At 43.3% G+C, this 20,060-nt stretch overlaps 1 protein-coding gene across 2 annotated transcripts in view; it reads right to left on the bottom strand.

The window, feature by feature from the left end:
• Positions 1-20,060, bottom strand: part of GTPBP3 (GTP binding protein 3, mitochondrial) — a 223,619-nt gene that overhangs the window by 66,429 nt on the left and 137,130 nt on the right. For both annotated transcript variants that reach the window (XM_069767688.1, XM_069767687.1), the window contains exons 4-7: positions 19,033-19,119; positions 11,361-11,563; positions 9,374-9,446; positions 2,643-2,786 (exon numbers count right to left, since the gene is read on the bottom strand). In XM_069767688.1, the coding sequence (XP_069623789.1) occupies positions 2,643-2,786; positions 9,374-9,446; positions 11,361-11,563; positions 19,033-19,119 (507 nt within the window). The remainder of the gene's footprint in view (positions 1-2,642; positions 2,787-9,373; positions 9,447-11,360; positions 11,564-19,032; positions 19,120-20,060) is intronic.

The raw sequence follows: 20,060 nt of genomic DNA, 5'->3' as shown, positions 1-20,060 counted from the left end.
GGTATATACTATATACAGGAGGAGATGGATGACATACAGGTATATGCTATATATAGAAGATGACATACAGGTATATACTATATACAGGAGGAGATGACACACAGATATATACTATATACAGGGGAGATGACACACAGGTATATACTATATACAGGAGGAGATGACATACAGGTATATACTATATATAGAAGGAGATGACATACAGTTATATACTATATATTGGAGGAGATGACATACACGTATATACTATATATAGGAGGAGATGACATACAGGTATATACTATATATAGGAGATGACATACAGGTATATACTATATACAGGGGAGATGACACACAGCAGGTATATACTATATACAGGGGAGATGACATACAGGTATATACTATATACAGGAGATGACATACAGGTGTATACTATATATAAGGGAGATGACAAACATGTATATACTGAGGTGAAAATGAGAGGTGTGAGGTGAAAATGAAAAGGTGTGAGTGCAAAATGAGAGGAGTGAGGGAAAATAGTGTAGTGATCGGAAAATGACAGATGTGAGGTCGAAATGACAAGTGTTAGGGGGGAATGAGAGGAGTGAGGGAGAAAATGAGAGATGTAAGGGAGAAAATGAGAGGCGTGATGGGAAAATAAGAGAAGTGACGTGCTATAACTAACCACAGATATTTACTATGCCCAGGCAACGCCGGGCTCTTCAGCTAGTTTCTAATAAAAAAAAACTTTCTTCTGGCTGTGTCTTTATTTACCATATAACTACAGGATTAGTAATGGATAGGTGTCTTATAGACACCCCTCCATTACTAAGCCGTGGGCTTGATGTCACCTAACAATACAAAGGTGACATCAACCCCACAAATATGAACCCCACTTGCCACCACTACAGGGAAAGTGGGAAGAGCAGGGCAAAGTGCCAGAATTCCCCCCAGCTGTGAGCTTTAGCAAGGTCGGTGGGACCCCACGCCATTTTTTTTAAATTATTTATTTAAATAATTTTAAAAATCAGCATGGGAACCCCTCTACTCTTGATAACTAGCCTTACTGAAGCAGACAGCCGAGGGTTGCAGCCCCCAGCTGTGAGTTTTACCCAGCTTGTTATAGAAAATAGGGGGGAACCCACAGAGGGGTTTTTCATTCATTTAGTTATAGCGCAGGGAGCGGGTGAATAATACCCCCATCATCCGCTTCTGCTGTCACTGTTATTAGCGGCAGTAGGTTGATGGGAATAATAGTCCCAAAAGCCCACACCTACTCTCATTGTTCTGACTTGAACATAACTCTCATCATTCTTCTCTGCTTGCGCCGATCGCCGGCAGAGCAGGCGAGAACGATGAGAGCCATCTTCAGCACCAGATGCCAGGGAACATTGCTTACTATAGCGTTTCTTCCCTGCCAGCCATGTGGTATTGATGCGGCACACGGTTGCTGCACCTGTGCCGCAAGTATTAAACACATGGACACATGGACACGGATCTCTCTGGTACCGTTTTTTCCAGTACCGGAAATAAATGGGCGTGTGAAACCGGCCTAAAGGAATTTTCAATCTTTACAATCATGCCCAAATTATTTACATGAAGTAAGATGTATCAATTACTGATGTACCATTTGAAGCCAAGATTCCTGTGTAGGGACATGCACGTTGGCTCTGTGGTTAGCACTGCAGTGCAGGAGTCCTAGGTTCAAATCCCACCAAGGACAAAATCTTCAAGGAGTTTGTATGTTCTCCCTGTGTTTGCATGGGTTTCCTCCGGGTACTCCGGTTTCCTCCCACATTCCAAAGACATACTGATAGGGAATTTAGATTGTGAGCCCCATCAGGGACAGTGATGATATTGTATGTAAAACTGTAAAGCGCTGCGGAATATGTTAGCGCTATATAAAAAATAAAGATTATTATAATGCATGTAAGTCCCAGCAGCATAAAATCAAAAAGGTAAAGCACACAACTGGGAAAATGAAAAATAGAGTAAATACTTCTCATCTATGATGGCATCATCTGGTTTTAAAGCTCGATAAACTTCCTTTAACATCTGGACAGTGTTAGAGTTGCTAATACCATTGTTTTTGGAAAAAGGAAGAACATATAAAATTGTCAATTTATACATGCCACTTCAGGAGGAATGCTAGGTGAACAGTACAAGACATATGAAAAGATGTATGGAGCTAAATGAGACACAATTTTGGCATACCTTGTGCAAAAAAAAAAAAAGTGTTTCAATATCTTCACTAAATTTATTTCATAGTTATGCGTCTTGTCGGGGAAAGCTTCCCAGAGGAGTATAGTCTATTTTGCAAAACTGTGAGCCGAAAACGCACCAAAATTATGTAACACATTTGTGGCATAAAATAAACTAACTAAAAAGTTGTGTACATTTAGACGAGACAATGTAAAAATACGGCAGATTTTTGAATGGCCATATGGCCAAAATAAGGAAAATCCACCCAATACTAAGACAGCAAATCTTACTTCTAAGAAAAATGTTTTATCATGGTTAGGTCATGAGGAATACAAACGAAGAACGTCATACTACATAACAAAGAACTGTAAAAATGAAAAGTTTCAGACTACGCTAATGATAATACATGATTGCCATTGATTTCTTCTTTACAATTCATTTTCCAATTGATCAGTACTTACTTATCTCATTAAGGAGGCTGCTTTTTCCTGCATTGGTAGCTCCAGTGAGGACAACTTGAACTCCATCTCTCAATCTTTCTCCTCGCCGGTTGTCCCCAAGATGCTCCTCCAGTTCTTTTTGTAGCTTTTCAACCACTTCATCAACTGATATTCAATAAAATAAGAAAAACTGTAGATGCCTTGATAGATTTTTATTTCAACAAAATTAGTCAAAAAAACAAAACATACTAATGAAATATTATGCACAACCAATTATCAATGTACAACCCAATCTCAGTAATGGGAAAGTCTGTCTTCATTCTATACACATTTTAACTCAGAATTGATCGGTTATTATTAAAACTCTCAATTCTGTCAGAGAAAGACGCAGATTTCTCTGATAAGATATAGTACAAAGTTGCTTATTTTCACGTGTAACATTGATTTCTGAACTAAAAATTAAAACTACGATTACGTTTTAAGTTTGGAATCCCTCTTAAAATGCAGCATACACCTAGCATCTAGTTTGTCTCAGAGCTTCATGTCCTAAGGCAACCTGCAGCTCGCAAGCCACACATGGCTCTCGGCACGTTAGTGCAGTTTAAAGCAGACAGCTAAGGCCACTTTCACACTTGTGTTTTTTTTAATCCGTCGCAACGCGTCGTTTTGGGGAAAAAACTGATCCTGCAAATGTGCCCCCAGGATGCGTTTTTTGCCTATAGACTTGTATTGCCGACGGATTACGACATATGGCCATACGTCGCGTCCGTCGTGCACTGGATCCGTCGTGTTTTGGCGGACTGTCGTCACGAAAAAAGTTTCAATGCAATGTTTTTTCGTACATCGGATCCGCCATTTCCGACCGCGCATGTGCGGCCAGAACTCCGCCCCCTCCTCCCCAGGACATAGAATGGGCATCGGATAAGTTGAAAAACTGCATCCGCTGCCCACGTTGTGCCGAATTTGCACAATGTACGTCGGGCCGACGCATTGCGACGGCCCCGTACCGTCGCAAGTGTGAAAGAAGCCTAAGAGCAGGACTAAGTGCAGGAGGAGGAGGATGAGCCATGGAGTGGTTAAGGCTGCCTCCTCCTCCTGGCTGGTGACATCATCCCCTTCAGCGGCCTCTTGTCTTGACACCTCAGTGAGTGGAGAGCACAGAGTCTCGCTTCTTATCTAGTGAGTGCTAGTAGCAGCTTGTGCAGACAAAAAGACTGTCAGCAGCAGGAGGCTGGTTCTGTGCAAGATTTTTAATGCTGCAAATGGGCAGTCACTTCCTGTGCAGATCACTTCTGAGAGATTGTTTATGTCCATCCTATGTCTGCACCAGAGCCAGCATTAGAGGCAGGCAAACTAGGCATTTGACTAGGGGCCCACTCCCCCAGGGGCCTCCAGCCAGTGGCCTCTATGGAGACCGTGTGTCAGCGCCGGCTCCCCCACATCGCACATTCAACATCTACGATGCCAATAAAGTTGAATGCAATGATGTAGGAGAGAGCGTCAGATGCAGTGGGCACACTCATGCACCAAGCTGCTGAGTAGATGTGCTGCGGAGACCGGAGCAGCAGGGTAATGGGGAGAGATAAGTATGGTTTTGTTCTTTCTTTAATCAGTGATAACATTGTGGTGGACATAATATTGGAGTAATATGGGGCTGCATTATTCTCTAAGTAGCTGCATTATACACTGTGGGGTCCACATTGTACTCTGTGGGGGCCGCATCATACTCTATCGATGACTATGGGGAGTGCATTTTACTATATGGGGACTGCATTATACTCTATAAAGGACTATAGGCTGTGTACTCTATTATATGTACTATATGGGGGTTGCATTATTCTGCATCGATGGCTATGGGGAATGCATTATACTATATGATGGACTGTAGGTATGATGCCTACGAGAAAGGACGTAAAGCCCGAAACGCGTCAGGCGTGCGGGGGATGTTTGCCCCTTGACAGTCTAAGACATGTATGTTTTTAGCTTTTTGCAAACAATGGATTAAATAAAAGACAAAATTTGAATTTGTATGGAAATCACCTAGTGCTGGTTTTTCCTTTTTTGCCTGCATTTACAAATAGACTCCAGCCACATTGAACCTGCCACCCATGGTCCTCTGGTGAGCATTGTGAAAATCCTTTCAGTATCATGGCCTGAAACTGCGTTATAAAAAATGACTGTGGGTCTCCTATCCCCAACTTAACAGTCACATACAGCTCTGGCAAATATTAAGAGACCACTGCAAAATTTTTAGTTTGTCTGATTTTTTTCTTTATAGGTATATTTTTGAGTAAAATGTAAATTGTTCTTTTAGTCTATAAACTGCTGACAACATGTCTGTGAAGTTCCAAGCAATACATTTTGTATTTATTTTCTGAAAATGAGAAATGGTCAAAATAACAAAAAAATGCATTGCTTGCAGATCTCAAATAATGCAAAAAAAAAAAAAAGACAAGTTCATAATAATTTAAAAACAACAATACTAATGTTTTAACTCAGGAAGAGTTCAGAAATCAATATTTTGTGGAATAACCATGATTTTTAATCACAGCTTTCATGAGTCTTGGCATGCTTTCCACCAGTCTTTCACACCGCTTTTGGGTGACCATGTGCCACTCCTGGTACAAAAATGTAAGCAGTTCTTCTTTGTTTGATGGCTTGTGACTATCCATCTTCCTCTTGATTACATTCCAGAGGTTTTCAGTGGGGCTCAGGTCTGGAGATTGGGCTGCCCATAACAGGGATTTGATGTGGTGGTCCTTTATCCACACCTTGATTGACCTAGCTGTGTGGCATGGCGCATTGTCCTGCTGGAAAAACCAGTCCTCAGAGTTGGGGAACATTGCCTGAGCAGAAGGAATCAACTGTTTTTCCAGGATAACCTTGGATGCGGATTGATTTATATGTCCTTTGCAAAGATTAAATTGCCCAATTCCAGCCTTGATGAAGCATCCCCAGATCAACACCTGGTCGTCTAATGGTTAGACGGAGACCTGGAGAGGCGTACAAGCCACTGTGTCTTGCACCCACTGTGAAATTTTGGTGGAGGATCGGTGATGATCTGGGGATGCTTCAGCAAGGCTGGAATTGGGCAGAGAAATAGCCCCATACAAACTATCTATCTCCATGACTAAGGAATTACCAACGATGTACTGAGTAAGACCTGGGACAGGTCGAAACGTCACTCAAATATAGATGCTTTAGAATTTTCTCCTGTGCTTTACCTATTTCTATTTTTTCTGTTCCCACAAACTGCAGATAAATATTATTTTTTGGCATCAGCACAAAAATACAGAGTTATACCGTTAATAACGACGATTGCAACACCATGGTCGGTAAAATCCCACCCGAATCATGTTCTCTGAGGTCTCAGCTACCCTTGACAGCTGAGACCCCAGAGAAATTCCGACTCTCTAGGGCGCTATACACTTAAACCTCAGTGCCGTTAAAAAAGCGATGCTGTGGTTTAAGTCCACTTAAAGGGACTCTGTCACCTGAATTTGGAGGGAACAATTTTCAGCCGTAGGGGCGGGGTTTTTGGGTGTTTGATTCACCCTTTCCTTACCCGCTGGCTGCATGCCAAGTTCATTCTCTGTCCTCCATAGTACACGCCTGCGCAAATACAATTTTGGCATTTTTACATTTTTTCTCACTACGGCGTTTAGCAATCAGGTTAATTCTTTTTTTAGTTGATAGATCGGGTGATTCTGAACACGGTGATACCAAATATTTGTACATTTGATTTTATTTTTATTGTTTTATTTTGAATGGGGCGAAGGGGGGCGATTTGAACTTTTATATTTTTTTTATTTTTTGATATTTTTAAAACATGAATTTTTGTGTACTCACCATAAAATCTTTTTCTCCGAGCCACTCATTGGTGGACACAGGACCATGGGTGTATGCTACTGCCACTAGGAGACTGATACTAAGTGAATATATAAAAATTAACTCCTCGTCCTCTGCAGTATACACTTACCACTGGCTCCAGCCAGAAGCAGTAGGAGATCAAAACCATCAAATACTGGTACAACATGTAAAAACGAAGAACAAACACAGCTGCCAGGCCAATAGCGTGGGTACTGTGTCCCCCAATAAGTAGCTCGGAGAAAAGGATTTTACAGTGACACAAAAATCCATGTTTCTCCTTCGCATCACTGTGGGACACAGGACCATGGGACGGCCTAAAGCAGTCCCTAGGTGGGGAAAACCGACATAACAGATCAAACCCCACATACCAACTGTCTACAGATGCGCTATCGCTGCCTACAGGATCCGTCTGCCCAGGCCCACATCTGCTGAAGTCCGAGTTTGAATATTGTAATGCTTTGAAAATGTGTGCAGACTGGACCAAGTCGCAGCCTTGCAAACCTGTTCCACTGACACCTGGTGTCGAATAGCCCAAGAAGCGCCTACCGACCGAGTGGAGTGTGCCTTAATCCCCACTGGGATAGGCTTGCCCCTGACACGGTAAGACTCTTGAACAACCGAGCGTATCCACCTGGCTATTGTAGACTTTGAAGCAGCTAGTCCCTTTCTGTGACCCTCAGGAAGCAGGAACAACGCTTCCGACTGACGTAAAGGCGCCGTCCGTGAGACGTACCTTCTGGGAGCCCTCACCATATCCAGAGTGTGAAGAGCCCTTTCAGCTGGGTGTACCGGTGCCAGGCAAAACAAGGGCAGCACAATGTCCTCGTTAAGGTGAAAGGAGGAGACCACTTTGGGCAAGAAGGATGGGGACAGCCTGAGAACCACCTTGTCCTGGTGGAAAATTAGAAAAGGCCAGCTCCAAACCCACCTGATTGACCTTACCGTGACAAGGAAAGCGACCTTCCATGAAAGGTGGGTTAGCGAAACGTCCCGCAGTGGTACAAAAGGAGTCTCCTGTAGAGCATCCAGGACCCAGTTTAGGTCCCAGGCATCCAAGGGCGTTCTATAGAGAGGTACCATGTGGGAGACCGCTTGAATGAAAATCCTCACCTGCGGCTTGGAAGCGAACAAAACAGATAAAGCAGAAATCTGATTTTTGAGGGAGCTAGGCACTAGACCCGAGTCCTGACCGGACTGAAGAAATTCCAATATGGTGAGGATTGAGAAGGCAAGAGGACGACTACAGTCTCTGCACCATGTGAAAAAAGTTTTCTAGGTGCGGTGATAGATGTGCACCGATACAGGCTTCCGAGCGCTAATCATGGTGGAAACTACCACTTTGGAGAACGCAGCTTGGGTTAGGACCCAAGATTCAACGGCCATGCTGTTAAACACAGGGACCCTGAGTTCGGGTGGCAAATTGGTCCCTGGGAGAGTAAGTCCGCACGATCCGGTAGTCACCAGGGGACGTCGACAACGAGTTGCACCTAGTTGCGTGGCCAGTCTGGAGCAACCAAGATCACTGGGACCCCCTCCGCCTTGATCTTTCTGATGACCTTTGGGAGTAACGGAAGTGGGGGAAACACATATGGAAGATGAAACTGACGCCACAGAAGAACCAGTGCGTCCGCCCCGAGGGCTTCTGGATCCGGGACCGAGCTATGAACTCTGGCACCTTGGCGTTTAATTTTGAGGCCATGAGATCCACATCCGAAGTTCCCCAGCGATTACAAGTCTGGTGGAAGACCTCCGAATGAAGTGACCACTCTCCTGAGGCAAGACCCTGAAACTGAGGAAGTCTGCTGCCCAGTTTTCCACACCCGGGATGTGAACTGCTAAGATGACTGAGTGGTTTCTCTTGGCCCAGCAGAGGATGTGTTCCACCTAACGCATTGCCACCCTGCTGCAGGTGCCCCCTTAATGGTTGATATATGCCACAGCTGTGGCATTGTCCGATTGAACTCGGATGGTACAACCCAACATAACATAATGGAATTGCCGCAGGGACAACATGATTGCCCGAATCTCCAGGACGTTGATCAGAAGGCGCGATTCCTGAGGTGACCAACGCCCCTGAGTAGTGTGGTGAAAGAAGACAGCTCCCCAGCTGAGGAGGCTGGCATCGGTAGTGACCACCAGCCGATGAACCAAAATTTGCAAAATGCAAATTTATATAATTCATACAATGTGAATTTCTGGATTTTATTTTTGAAATTCTATCTTTCAATGTTAAAATTAACTTACCCTACAGACTGTTCAGGTCTTTGTCAATGGGCAAACTTACAAAATCAGCAAGGGATCAAACTTATTTCCACTACTGTATATGAAATATGAGTATAGCATAAAAAATAGATACACTAGCGCTCTGACTCAAAATAGCTATAATAACCCTCTGGCAACTAGTGACAACCATTTAATAACTAGTTATCTTGTTATTTTATCGCAATATGACTTTTATAATTTCTTCACACAGATTGTGTCTCTTGACCGTTTGGCTGATAGTTTTCTCAATGTAAAAAAGGTTGGGAACCACTGCCCTAAGGCAAAGTGCTAACAGAAAGAAAGATCTAGATTGAAGCATATTAATTACGGATTCAGACATCTGTAAAAACAAATTAAGGTTAAGGTTGAGAATTCTGAAGTGGCTGCATTTCTGATCATTGTGAAATTTTTACATATATCCACTTTTTATATATTCGTGCATGACATTTATAGAACAGAGCAAATGCAACATCTGTATTAGGTTATTTGAACATATTATGTTTTTATATATTCGTGCATGACATTTATAGAACAGACCAAATGCAACATCTGTATTAGGTTATTTGAACATATTATGTTTTCATTTTATTGTATAAAGGTGGTTATTGGAAAAATCTTACCTGCTACTAAAACACCTTCCTCCACATTATCATCCTCACTAAAATCTATGAAGGCCTCAATGTGAGCAAGTGCCTGGTAAGTAACAAAGTTCACAGGTATTAGATCAGCAAATTTAACGTATCCATATTGCATATTACAAGTAGTAATGACTACTGATGAGCGAATCTGCCAAAATTGTGTTGCGACATCAGAAGCCTACTCGGGGTCCGAGGCCACAGTGAAGAGTGAAGATCAAGGAAAAGGATGTTAGACACAGTGAACGTAGCCGTAGCTAGATACAGGTACTATGATAATTAAAGAAAATTTGGCAGCACCACCAAAAGAAACAGGGTGCAATTAGAGTATGTTTCCACGGTCAGTAAACGCTGCGGGTTTGACGCTGTGTACAGCCGCAGCATCAAACCTGCAGGGTCCAGATGTTACAGCATAGTGGAGGGGATTTCAAGAAAATGGACATGCGGCGCATCTTTCTAGATCGCATCATGTCTATTTATTTATGTTGCGGAGATGCTCCGTCTCTGCAACATAAATTTCCCATAGACTATGGATGTGGTAAAACCGCATCACTTTATAGACACATGCATAGTAAGTGCGGAAACGCAGCTTACTACGCATGTGTAATAATTTAAATAAAGTCTTACCTTGTTTCAGCCAGAAGTTCGCGTCCACTGCAGTTATCGCGATGAGATCAGCTGATCGTGAGAACTGCAGTGCAGGTGACCGCCGGAGACCGAGTTATCTCCGGTGGTCATCTACAGGGCCGCGCTTAGTAACCCGATGTTTACCCTGGTTACAAAAAAAAACACTACATACTTACATTCCCGGTGTCTGGTCATGTCTGGTCATGTCCCTCGCCGTCAGCTTTCCGCACTGACTGGTGAGCGCCGGCCGTAAAGTACAGCACAGCGGTGACGTCACCGCTGTACTTTACGACCGGCGCTCAGTCAGTGCGGGAAGCTGACGGCGAGGGACATGACCAGACACCGGGAATGTAAGTATGTAGTGTTTTTTTTTTACATTTACAACGGTAACCAGGGTAAACATCGGGTTACTAAGCGCGGCCCTGCGCTTAGTAACCCGATGTTTACCCTGGTTACCGGGGACTTTGGGATCGTTGGTCGCTGGAGAGCTGTCTGTGTGGCAGCTCTCCAGCGACCAAACAGCGAGGCTGCAGCGATCGACATCGTTGTCGGTATCGCTGCAGCGTCGCTTAGTGTGACGGTACCTTTAACACTATCTAGTAGTGAAGGTGTAAGTTGATTCACAGGAACCAGCATTGTGTACCATTGGACAGGAGCTCCAAAAATGGCTTCAAATCAGCATCTGTGGTCTTTACTTTGATTAGATGGCCTGGGGCCACGTCACATGTGTTATGCCGCAACAATGATGTTGAACCAGGCTGGCTAATCAAGAGAGAAGCTGGGGATGCTGGGATGTTGAAGGCAGTTCTCAATGCTCCCATCTAAAGGCCTCAAATTATGGACATGGCCACTGGACCAGGTCTTGCAAATTGATTCTCACCATCTCTATTGTCCAGTCTAACCTTGCACTGTCTAAGAATTACTGTAGTCTGTAATGATAAACATGCCCAATAGTCTTATCTTGATAACAATGGAATCTCAGAAGAATTTTAACCTTCCTCGCACTGTGCTATCAAGTACCCTAAAAGATGTCCCTTTATGTGGAGTTCCTGGGCTCTCTACATGGAACACTCCCCAACACTTCCATTCTGCTCTGAGTGACAGCTCTAGCATGCAACCAAAAGACCGCTAATGTCGTCATTTAGAGCAAAACTAGAAAAAAATCAAAGAAAGCAATGTACAACAAATCTAAAAATAGAAGGTTAAATCACCCGATATGTTAATAATGATCTGGTTAAAAGTTATATGAAATATAAAACTATACAACAAAGAATCATATTATGAAATGATAATGCCTTAAATATTATGATGACACATTTTAACATAGGCTATGCATTCATCTAACCCTGATTAGCTGTTGGCTCCATCTCTGGTATAGTTGTCCAAGCTCACCGGACATCTGACGCAAAGCTTGCCTTCTCTGAACCTCAGTCTCTGCATGAATAAGATCCCCAAGTCCTTCAACTTCTGTCAGATCCAGTTTCCCATTCTGGAAAGCCCTTTTGGTGAATTCACCTGGTTCTGCTGGACGGAACATTTGCAATGATCCTATAAATAGAATAAGGGAGTGTGAGATGTTACTCTTTTTTTAACAACCAAGTAGAAGTTAATGTAATAATAATTTGATTATCGATGCATTATCACTTACAATAATATGTCAACATAAAAGACAGAAAATGGGTAGAAATAAAAACAGACCAAAAATAAAAATTCATTATGCCATAGACCTACATTAATGACATACATATGACATAACAGAAATAATTGGGCTTAATGATTGGAAATTAGGAAAAATCCCTAACATTTTAGATTAAATGATGGCTCACTTACAACTTTTATTGTTACCTTTTTTATTTGGAGAGGTGAGGGTTAAATTAATTGTCACATGACAGTATGTAGCCACCTTAATGCTAATATTATACAGTATATTCCCTGGGGTTTAATAAAAATGGAAGTCATTAAAATAACAACCATATTGTGCACACAGAGAGCTCCTACGAATAATAATAGATGATGGACTATATTCATTGTTGGCCGGAGTTGACAGGTTCCGGTTCCGGTGCGGTTCACTGTTCTGTTAACTTCAATAGTCTGCCACGTATTGCTGGAATTTTGTACAATAAAAGTGAAATGTAGGTAATCGGCTCAGACTGCTGGATAGGTTGCAAGCTAATGGACAAAACCATTTACAAAATGATTTTCTACACAAACTCTTTCTAAATATCTTACCTGAACAACTAAGGGGCCTGAACAATGGTTTACCTCTATTCCCAAACATACAGGAAAATATTCTCCAGTCAATCAGCTGTAATAACCAATTCACAATACAACATTATAGTAATGCAACTAAACGTTATACTATGCCACATATAATATGACACAGTTAGGATATAGATATTATATATACAGTACAGACCAAAAGTTTGGACACACCCCAAACCATCTCGATTGGGTTCAGGTCTGGTGACTGTGGAGGCCAGGTCATCTGGCGTAGCACCTTATCACTCTCCTTCTTGGTCAAATAGCCCTTACACAGCCTGGAGGTGTGTTTGGGGTCATTGTCCTGTTGAAAAATAAATGATGGTCCAACTAAACGCAAACCGGATGGAATAGCATGCCGCTGCATGGTGATAGCCATGCTGGTTCAGTATGCCTTCAATTTTGAATAAATCCCCAACAGTGTCACCAGCAAAGCACCCCTACACCATCACACCTCTTCCTCCATGCTTCACGGTGGGAACCAGGCATGTAGAGTCCATCCGTTCACCTTTTCTGCGTCGCACAAAGACACGGTGGTTGGAACCAAAGATCTCAAATTTGGACTCATCAGACCAAAGCCCAGATTTCCACTGGTCTAATGTCCATTCCTTGTGTTCTTTAGCCCAAACAAGTCTCTTCTGCTTGTTGCCTGTCCTTAGCAGTGGTTTCCTAGCAGCTATTTTACCATGAAGGCCTGCTGCACAAAGTCTCCTCTTAACAGTTGTTGTCGAGATGTGTCTGCTGCTAGAACTCTGTGTGGCATTGACCTGGTCTCTAATCTGAGCTGCTGTTAGCCTGCGATTTCTGAAGCTGGTGACTTGGATAAACTTATCCTGAGAAGCAGAGGTGACTCTTGGTCTTCCTTTCCTGGGGCGGTCCCCATGTGAGCCAGTTTCTTTGTAGCGCTTGATGATATTTTTTGCCACTGCAGTTGGGGACACTTTCAAAGTTTGCCCAATTTTTCGGACTGACTGACCTTCAGTTCTTAAAGTAATTATGGCCACTCGTTTTTCTTTACTTATCTGCTTTTTTCTTGCAATAATACAAATTCTGACAGTCTATTCAGTAGGACTATCAGCTGTGTATCCACCAGACTTCTGCATAACACAACTGATGATCCCAACCCCATTTATAAGGCAAGAAATCCTACTTATTAAACGTGACAGGGCACACCTGTGAATTGAAAACCATTCCCGGTGACTACCTCTCGCTCATCAAGCGAATGCCAAGAGTGTGCAAGACAGTCATCAAAGCAAAAGGTGGCTACTTTGAAGAACCTAGAATATCTAATATATAAAGCTGAATGTGTGTGTGTATGTGTGTGTGTGTGTGTGTGTGTATGTATGTCCGGGATTGGCATCTGAACCGTCGCAGCTACAGCCACAAAATTTTGCACAGTCACACGTCTGGACCCTGAGAGCGTCATAGGCTATGTTGTGAGGTGAAATTTTAACCCCGTGCTTTCCAATTCACCAAACAATTTTGCCCCTATCTACATAATGGGGAAAAAGTGAAAGGAAAAGTGTTGGAGGCAAATTGACAGCTGCCAGATGTGAACAAGGGGGACTTAAAGAATGAGAGTGATGGCGCCAAAGAGTATATACCGTACAGTTGCTAAGGTGGGGCCCCGACATGGGATACTCACCACACACGGGGATATGAACACACACACAAAATGCGCCACACACTACCACGTACTTGAACACATATTACCCTCAGCACACATTTCACCACACATACACCAACCTCGCCACATAAAAGTCGCCGCTCAAAACTCGCCACATGCAAAAACTAGGCTCACGCAAAACTCGCCACAAGTGCAAAACTCACCTCATGGAAAACTCGCCACACGCAAAACTTGCACACGCGGAAAAATTGCCACATGCACAAAAGTTGCAACACATGCAAAAGTTGCCTCACACAAAACTTGCACATACTCAAAAGGCACCACACATAAAACTCGCCACACGCAAAACTTGGCATGCGCAAAACTTGCTGCACACAACTTGCTACACTAACCTGTCACATGCAACTCGACACACAAAAAGTTGCTACACGCATGTCCCTGTTGTGAGTTCTGTTTTTGGGCTCCCTCTGGTGGTTACTGATGGTACTGGGTGACTTGTCTTTCCTGGGTCTCTGGGTTCCACCTGTTCCATCAGGATATGGGAGTTTCCTATTTAACCTGGCTTTGCTGGCATTTCCTCGCCGGTTATCAATGTATCCAGTTTTTTCTAGAAAGTTTTCGCCGGCTGAGCGGAATTATGATGTTGGTAATCGGGAACTTTTGGCCATGGAGTGGGCATTTGAGGAGTGGCGTCATTGGCTAGAGGGTGCTAGACATCGTGTGGTGGTCTTGACTGATCACAAAAATTTGATTTACCTTGAGTCTGCCAGGCGTCTGAATCCTAGACAGGCTCGTTGGTCACTGTTTTTCTCTCGTTTCAATTTTGTGGTTTCATACCTGCCAGGTTCAAAGAATGTGAAGGCGGATGCTCTTTCTAGGAGTTTTGTGCCTGACTCCCTTGGAAATTCTGAGCCCTCTGGTATCCTTAGGGATGGGGTGATTTTGTCTGCTGTCTCCCCAGACTTGCGACGTGCTTTGCAGGAGTTTCAGGCAGGTAAACCTGATCGTTGTCCGCCTGAGAGACTGTTTGTTCCGGATAATTGGACCAGTAGAGTCATCTCCGCGGTCCATTCTTCTGCGTTGGCAGGTCATCCTGGAATATTTGGTACTAGAGACTTGGTGGCCAGGTCTTTTTGGTGGCCTTCCTTGTCGAGGGATGTGCGTTCTTTTGTGCAGTCTTGTGAGGTTTGTGCTCGGGCTAAGCCTTGCTGTTCTCGGGCCAGTGGATTGTTGTCACCTTTGCCTATCCCGAAGAGGCCTTGGACGCACATTTCCATGGACTTTATTTCGGATCTCCCTGTCTCTCAAAAAATGTCCGTCATCTGGGTTGTGTGTGATCGCTTTTCTAAAATGGTTCATCTGGTACCCTTGCCTAAGTTACCTTCCTCCTCTGAGTTGGTCCCTCTGTTTTTTCAGAATGTGGTTCGTTTGCATGGGATTCCTGAGAACATCGTTTCTGACAGGGGATCCCAGTTTGTGTCTAGATTTTGGCGCACGTTCTGTGCTAAGATGGGCATTGATTTGTCCTTTTCGTCTGCATTCCATCCTCAGACGAATGGCCAGACTGAACGAACTAATCAGACCTTGGAAACTTATTTAAGGTGTTTTGTTTCTGCTGATCAGGATGACTGGGTTACCTTTTTGCCGCTGGCCGAGTTTGCCCTTAATAATCGGGCTAGTTCTGCTACCTTGGTTTCTCCTTTCTTTTGTAATTCGGGGTTTCATCCTCGTTTTTCCTCTGGTCAGGTGGAACCTTCTGATTGTCCTGGAGTGGACATGGTGGTGGATAGGTTGCATCGGATTTGGAGTCATGTGGTGGACAATTTGAAGTTGTCCCAGGAGAAGGCTCAGCAGTTTGCTAATCGCCGTCGCCGCGTGGGTCCTCGACTTCTTGTTGGGGACTTGGTGTGGTTGTTTTCTCGTTTTGTTCCTATGAAGGTCTCTTCTCCTAAGTTTAAGCCTCGTTTCATCGGTCCCTATAGGATCTTGGAAATTCTTAACCCTGTGTCGTTTCGTTTGGATCTCCTGGCATCATTTGCTATTCATAATGTGTTCCATCGGTCGTTGTTGCGGAAGTATGAGGTACCTGTTGTTCCTTCGCTTGAGCCTCCTGCTCCAGTGCTGGTGGAGGGAGAATTGGAGTATGTTGTGGAGAAGATCTTGGATTCTCGTGTTTCCAGACGGAAACTCCAGTATTTGGTCAAGTGGAAGGGTTATGGTCAGGAGGATAATTCTTGGGTGGTTGCCTCGGATGTTCATGCTGATGATTTGGTTCGCGCTTTTCATAGGGCTCATCCTGGTCGCCCTGGTGGTTCTCGTGAGGGTTCGGTGACCCCTCCTCAAGGGGGGGGTACTGTTGTGAGTTCTGTTTTTGGGCTCCCTCTGGTGGTTACTGATGGTACTGGGTGACTTGTCTTTCCTGGGTCTCTGGGTTCCACCTGTTCCATCAGGATATGGGAGTTTCCTATTTAACCTGGCTTTGCTGGCATTTCCTCGCCGGTTATCAATGTATCCAGTGTGTCTTGTTACCTCTGCTCCCTGCTCCTAGAACCTTCTGGTCAAGCTAAGTTTGGATTTTCCTGTTTTGGTGTTTTGCTTTATTTGGTTTTTTAGTCCAGCTGCAGATATGTGATTCTTTTCTGCTGGTTGCTCTAGTGAGCTGAAATTGCTCCTCATGTACCATGAGTTGGCACATGAGTTCAAGTAATTTCAGGATGGTTTTTTGAAGGGTTTTTCGCTGACCGCGCAGTTCACTTTTGTATCCTCTGCTATCTAGCTTTAGCGGGCCTCATTTTGCTGAAACTGTTTTCATACTGCGTATGTGCTTTCCTCTCATTTCACCGTCATTATATGTGGGGGGCTGCTATTTCTGTGGGGTATTTCTCTGGAGCCAAGAGAGGTCTGTGTTTCTTCTAATAGGGGAAGTTAGATCTTCGGCTGGAGCGAGACGTCTAGAATCATCGTAGGCACGTTCCCCGGCTACTTTTATTTGTGTGTTAGGTTCAGGGTCGCGGTCAGCTCAGGTTCCATCGCCCTAGAGCTTGTTTGTATCTGTGCTTGTCCTTTAGTGATCCCCTGCCATTGGGATCATGACATGTCCCCACACAAAACTCATCTCACAAAAGTCACTACATGCATGTCGCCACACGCAACTCAACACACACAACTTGACAAACGAAACTCGCCCTAAAACACACACAAGTCTGGTATTATCCTTCAAAAATAAAAATCTGATTAATAAGCAGACAAACTACAAGAGCAACAAATGTACCATATAGGAAATACGGCAGCTGTCAGTCACATGACCTGTCTATTATGTGTATGTGTGAGCTAATATATACTGCCAGGGGGAGGGCTTCCTGTTGGCTGGGGATTTATCAGGCTGCCAATTTAGCTTACAAACACTGAGGTAAAAATACTGAGCAAATAACGTGTGAACGAGGTCTAATACAGGAGGAGATGACACACAGGTATATACTATATACAGGGGAGATGACACACAGATATATACTATATACAGGAGAGATGACACACAGGTATATACTATATACAGGAGGAGATGACATACAGGTATATACTATATACAGGAGGAGATTACACACAGATATATACTATATACAGGGGAGATGACACACAGGTATATACTATATACAGAAGGAGATGACATACAGGTATATACTATATATAGAAGGAGATGACATACAGGTATATACTATATATAGGAGATGATGACATACAGGTATATACTATATACAGGGGAGATGACACACAGCAGGTATATACTATATACAGGTGAGATGACATACAGGTATATACTATATACAGGAGATGACATACAGGTGTATACTATATATAAGGGAGATGAGAAACATGTATATACTGAGGTGAAAATGAGAGGTGTGAGGTGAAAATGAAAAGGTATGAGTGCAAAATGAGAGGAGTGAGGGAAAATAGTGCAGTGATCGGAAAATGACAGATGTGAGGTCGAAATGACAAGTGTTAGGGGGGAATGAGAGGAGTGAGGGAGAAAATGAGAGGTGTGAGGGAGAAAATGAAAGATGTGATTGGGAAAATGAGAGGCGTGATGGGAAAATAAGAGTAGTGAGGTGCTATAACTAACCACAGATATTTACTATGCCCAGGCAACGCCGGGCTCTTCAGCTAGTAAGACATAATTTCAGTTGTTTCACACTATTTTGTTAAGTATATAATTCCACATGTGTTAATTCGTAGTTTTGATGCCTTCAGTGTGAATGTACAATTTTCACAGTCATGAAAATACAGAAAAATCTTTAAATGAGAAGGTGTGTCCAAACTTTTGGTCTGTACTGTATATATAAATAAATCGGTCCGATTGTCATCCAGAGAAGAGGAAAGGTTTCTTTCTCACTTGTCATTATCTCCGTAAATTATAATAATTAACAAAAACACCTACAAAGGCTTCCTAAGCGTTTAAAAAGGTCCCTTAGTCTGTTTCAGGAGGCTCCTCAATCATGGTGAAGACTGCTGACTTGACAGATGTCCACAAGGCAGTCATTGATACACTCCACAAGGTGCTGTATTCAAGCATATTAATGGAAGGTTGAGTGGAAGGAAAGAGTGTGGTATGTGCAGTCTTTATACAATCCATTTACAGTTTCCCATTTTGCAGAATTGCAATGTATCCATAGAAATTAGAAGCTATGCTGTGGCTCACTATGACACCTGTTTTTTTTTTCTCACACCTAGTTATTTATTTTACTTACTTATATAGCACCATTAATCCCACAGATATTATTATCACTGTCCTCATTGGGGCTCACAATCTAGATTCCCTATCAGTATGTTTTTGGAGTGTGGGAGGAAACTGGGGAACCTGGACGAAATCCAAACCAACAAAAGAACATACACACTCCTTGTAGATGTTGTCCTTGGTGGGATTTGTATGCCAGACCCAGTGCTGCCTCATTGAATGTCATTGATCTGAGTGCTGTCCGTTTTTTAAGGGATAACACTTGGACCGAAAACACGGTCGTGCGGATGAGCCCTAGTGGACAGTGCTTAATACCAGGTTTGATGAGAACGCATTAGAGCCTTAGTATAATCAGCCTTCCACCATTTTTGTATTAAAGGTAACATTTGTAAAACATACCTAAAGCCTGAAGTACACCACTGACCACCGCTGGCCCCCCATGAACATGGTATTCACAGCAGTCTTCTCCTGTGAAGCTATGAGGGCCTGAAAGAAAGAAATCAGTAAGTTGATTAGTCAGAGACTTTCTTACCATTTTATTGTCCTGCAAAAATTAGAAAATTTAAAAAAATATATGAAAATAATCAGAATGTGCTAGCATTGCTTACATAAGTAATTATCAAATATAATGAACTCCTGGTAGTACTAGGCGAAGGGGACGCATGACTGTAGAAAGTGGGTGACCCTCAAATCCCACAGTTTTTATTATCTAGATTTATATTGATTTTATTTGGCTGGGTGTTTTCCCTTGTAGAAACAGTGCAGTTGTGCCTGGCTGTGTATTAGGCTACTTTCACACTAGCGTTGGTTGGCGTACATCGCAATGCGTCGTTTTGGAGAAAAAACGCATCCTGCAAATGTGCCCGCAGGATGCGTTTTTTCTCCACAGACTTGTATTAGCGACGCATTGCGACGTATGGCCACACGTCGCATCCGTCGTGCGACGGATGCATCGTGTTTTGGCGGACATTCGGCACAAAAAAAGTTACATGTAACTTTTTTTGTGCGTCGAGTTTGCCATTTTTGACCGCGCATGCACGGCCGAAACTCCGCCCCCTCCTCCCCGGACATTACAATGGGGCAGCGGATGCGTTGAAAAACTGCATCCGCTGCCCCCGTTGTTCATTTCTTTCACAACGTGCGTCGGTACATTGGGCCGACGCATGGCGATGGCCCCGTACCGATGCTAGTGTGAAAGTAGCCTTACTGTTGGGAGGGAGGTGTTCTGGAAAAATATAACTGTCTCACTGTCTTTTTCTACTACCAGAAGATATGGCAGAAGCATGTGTACAGGCTCAGATAGTATAACACAGGGTTATACTATGTGCTTCTCCACATTTCAATTCTGTACTGGTGTAGTGTGAAAGTTTTACCTCAGACATTGTGTGTTTCTCCATTTTCTACCTCATGTAGTAGTGTAGCATCAT

This window comes from Ranitomeya imitator, chromosome 1 (genome assembly GCF_032444005.1).
Source record: "Ranitomeya imitator isolate aRanImi1 chromosome 1, aRanImi1.pri, whole genome shotgun sequence".
NCBI classification, from domain to species: domain Eukaryota; kingdom Metazoa; phylum Chordata; class Amphibia; order Anura; family Dendrobatidae; genus Ranitomeya; species Ranitomeya imitator.
This window is presented reverse-complemented; position numbering and strand designations above follow the sequence as displayed.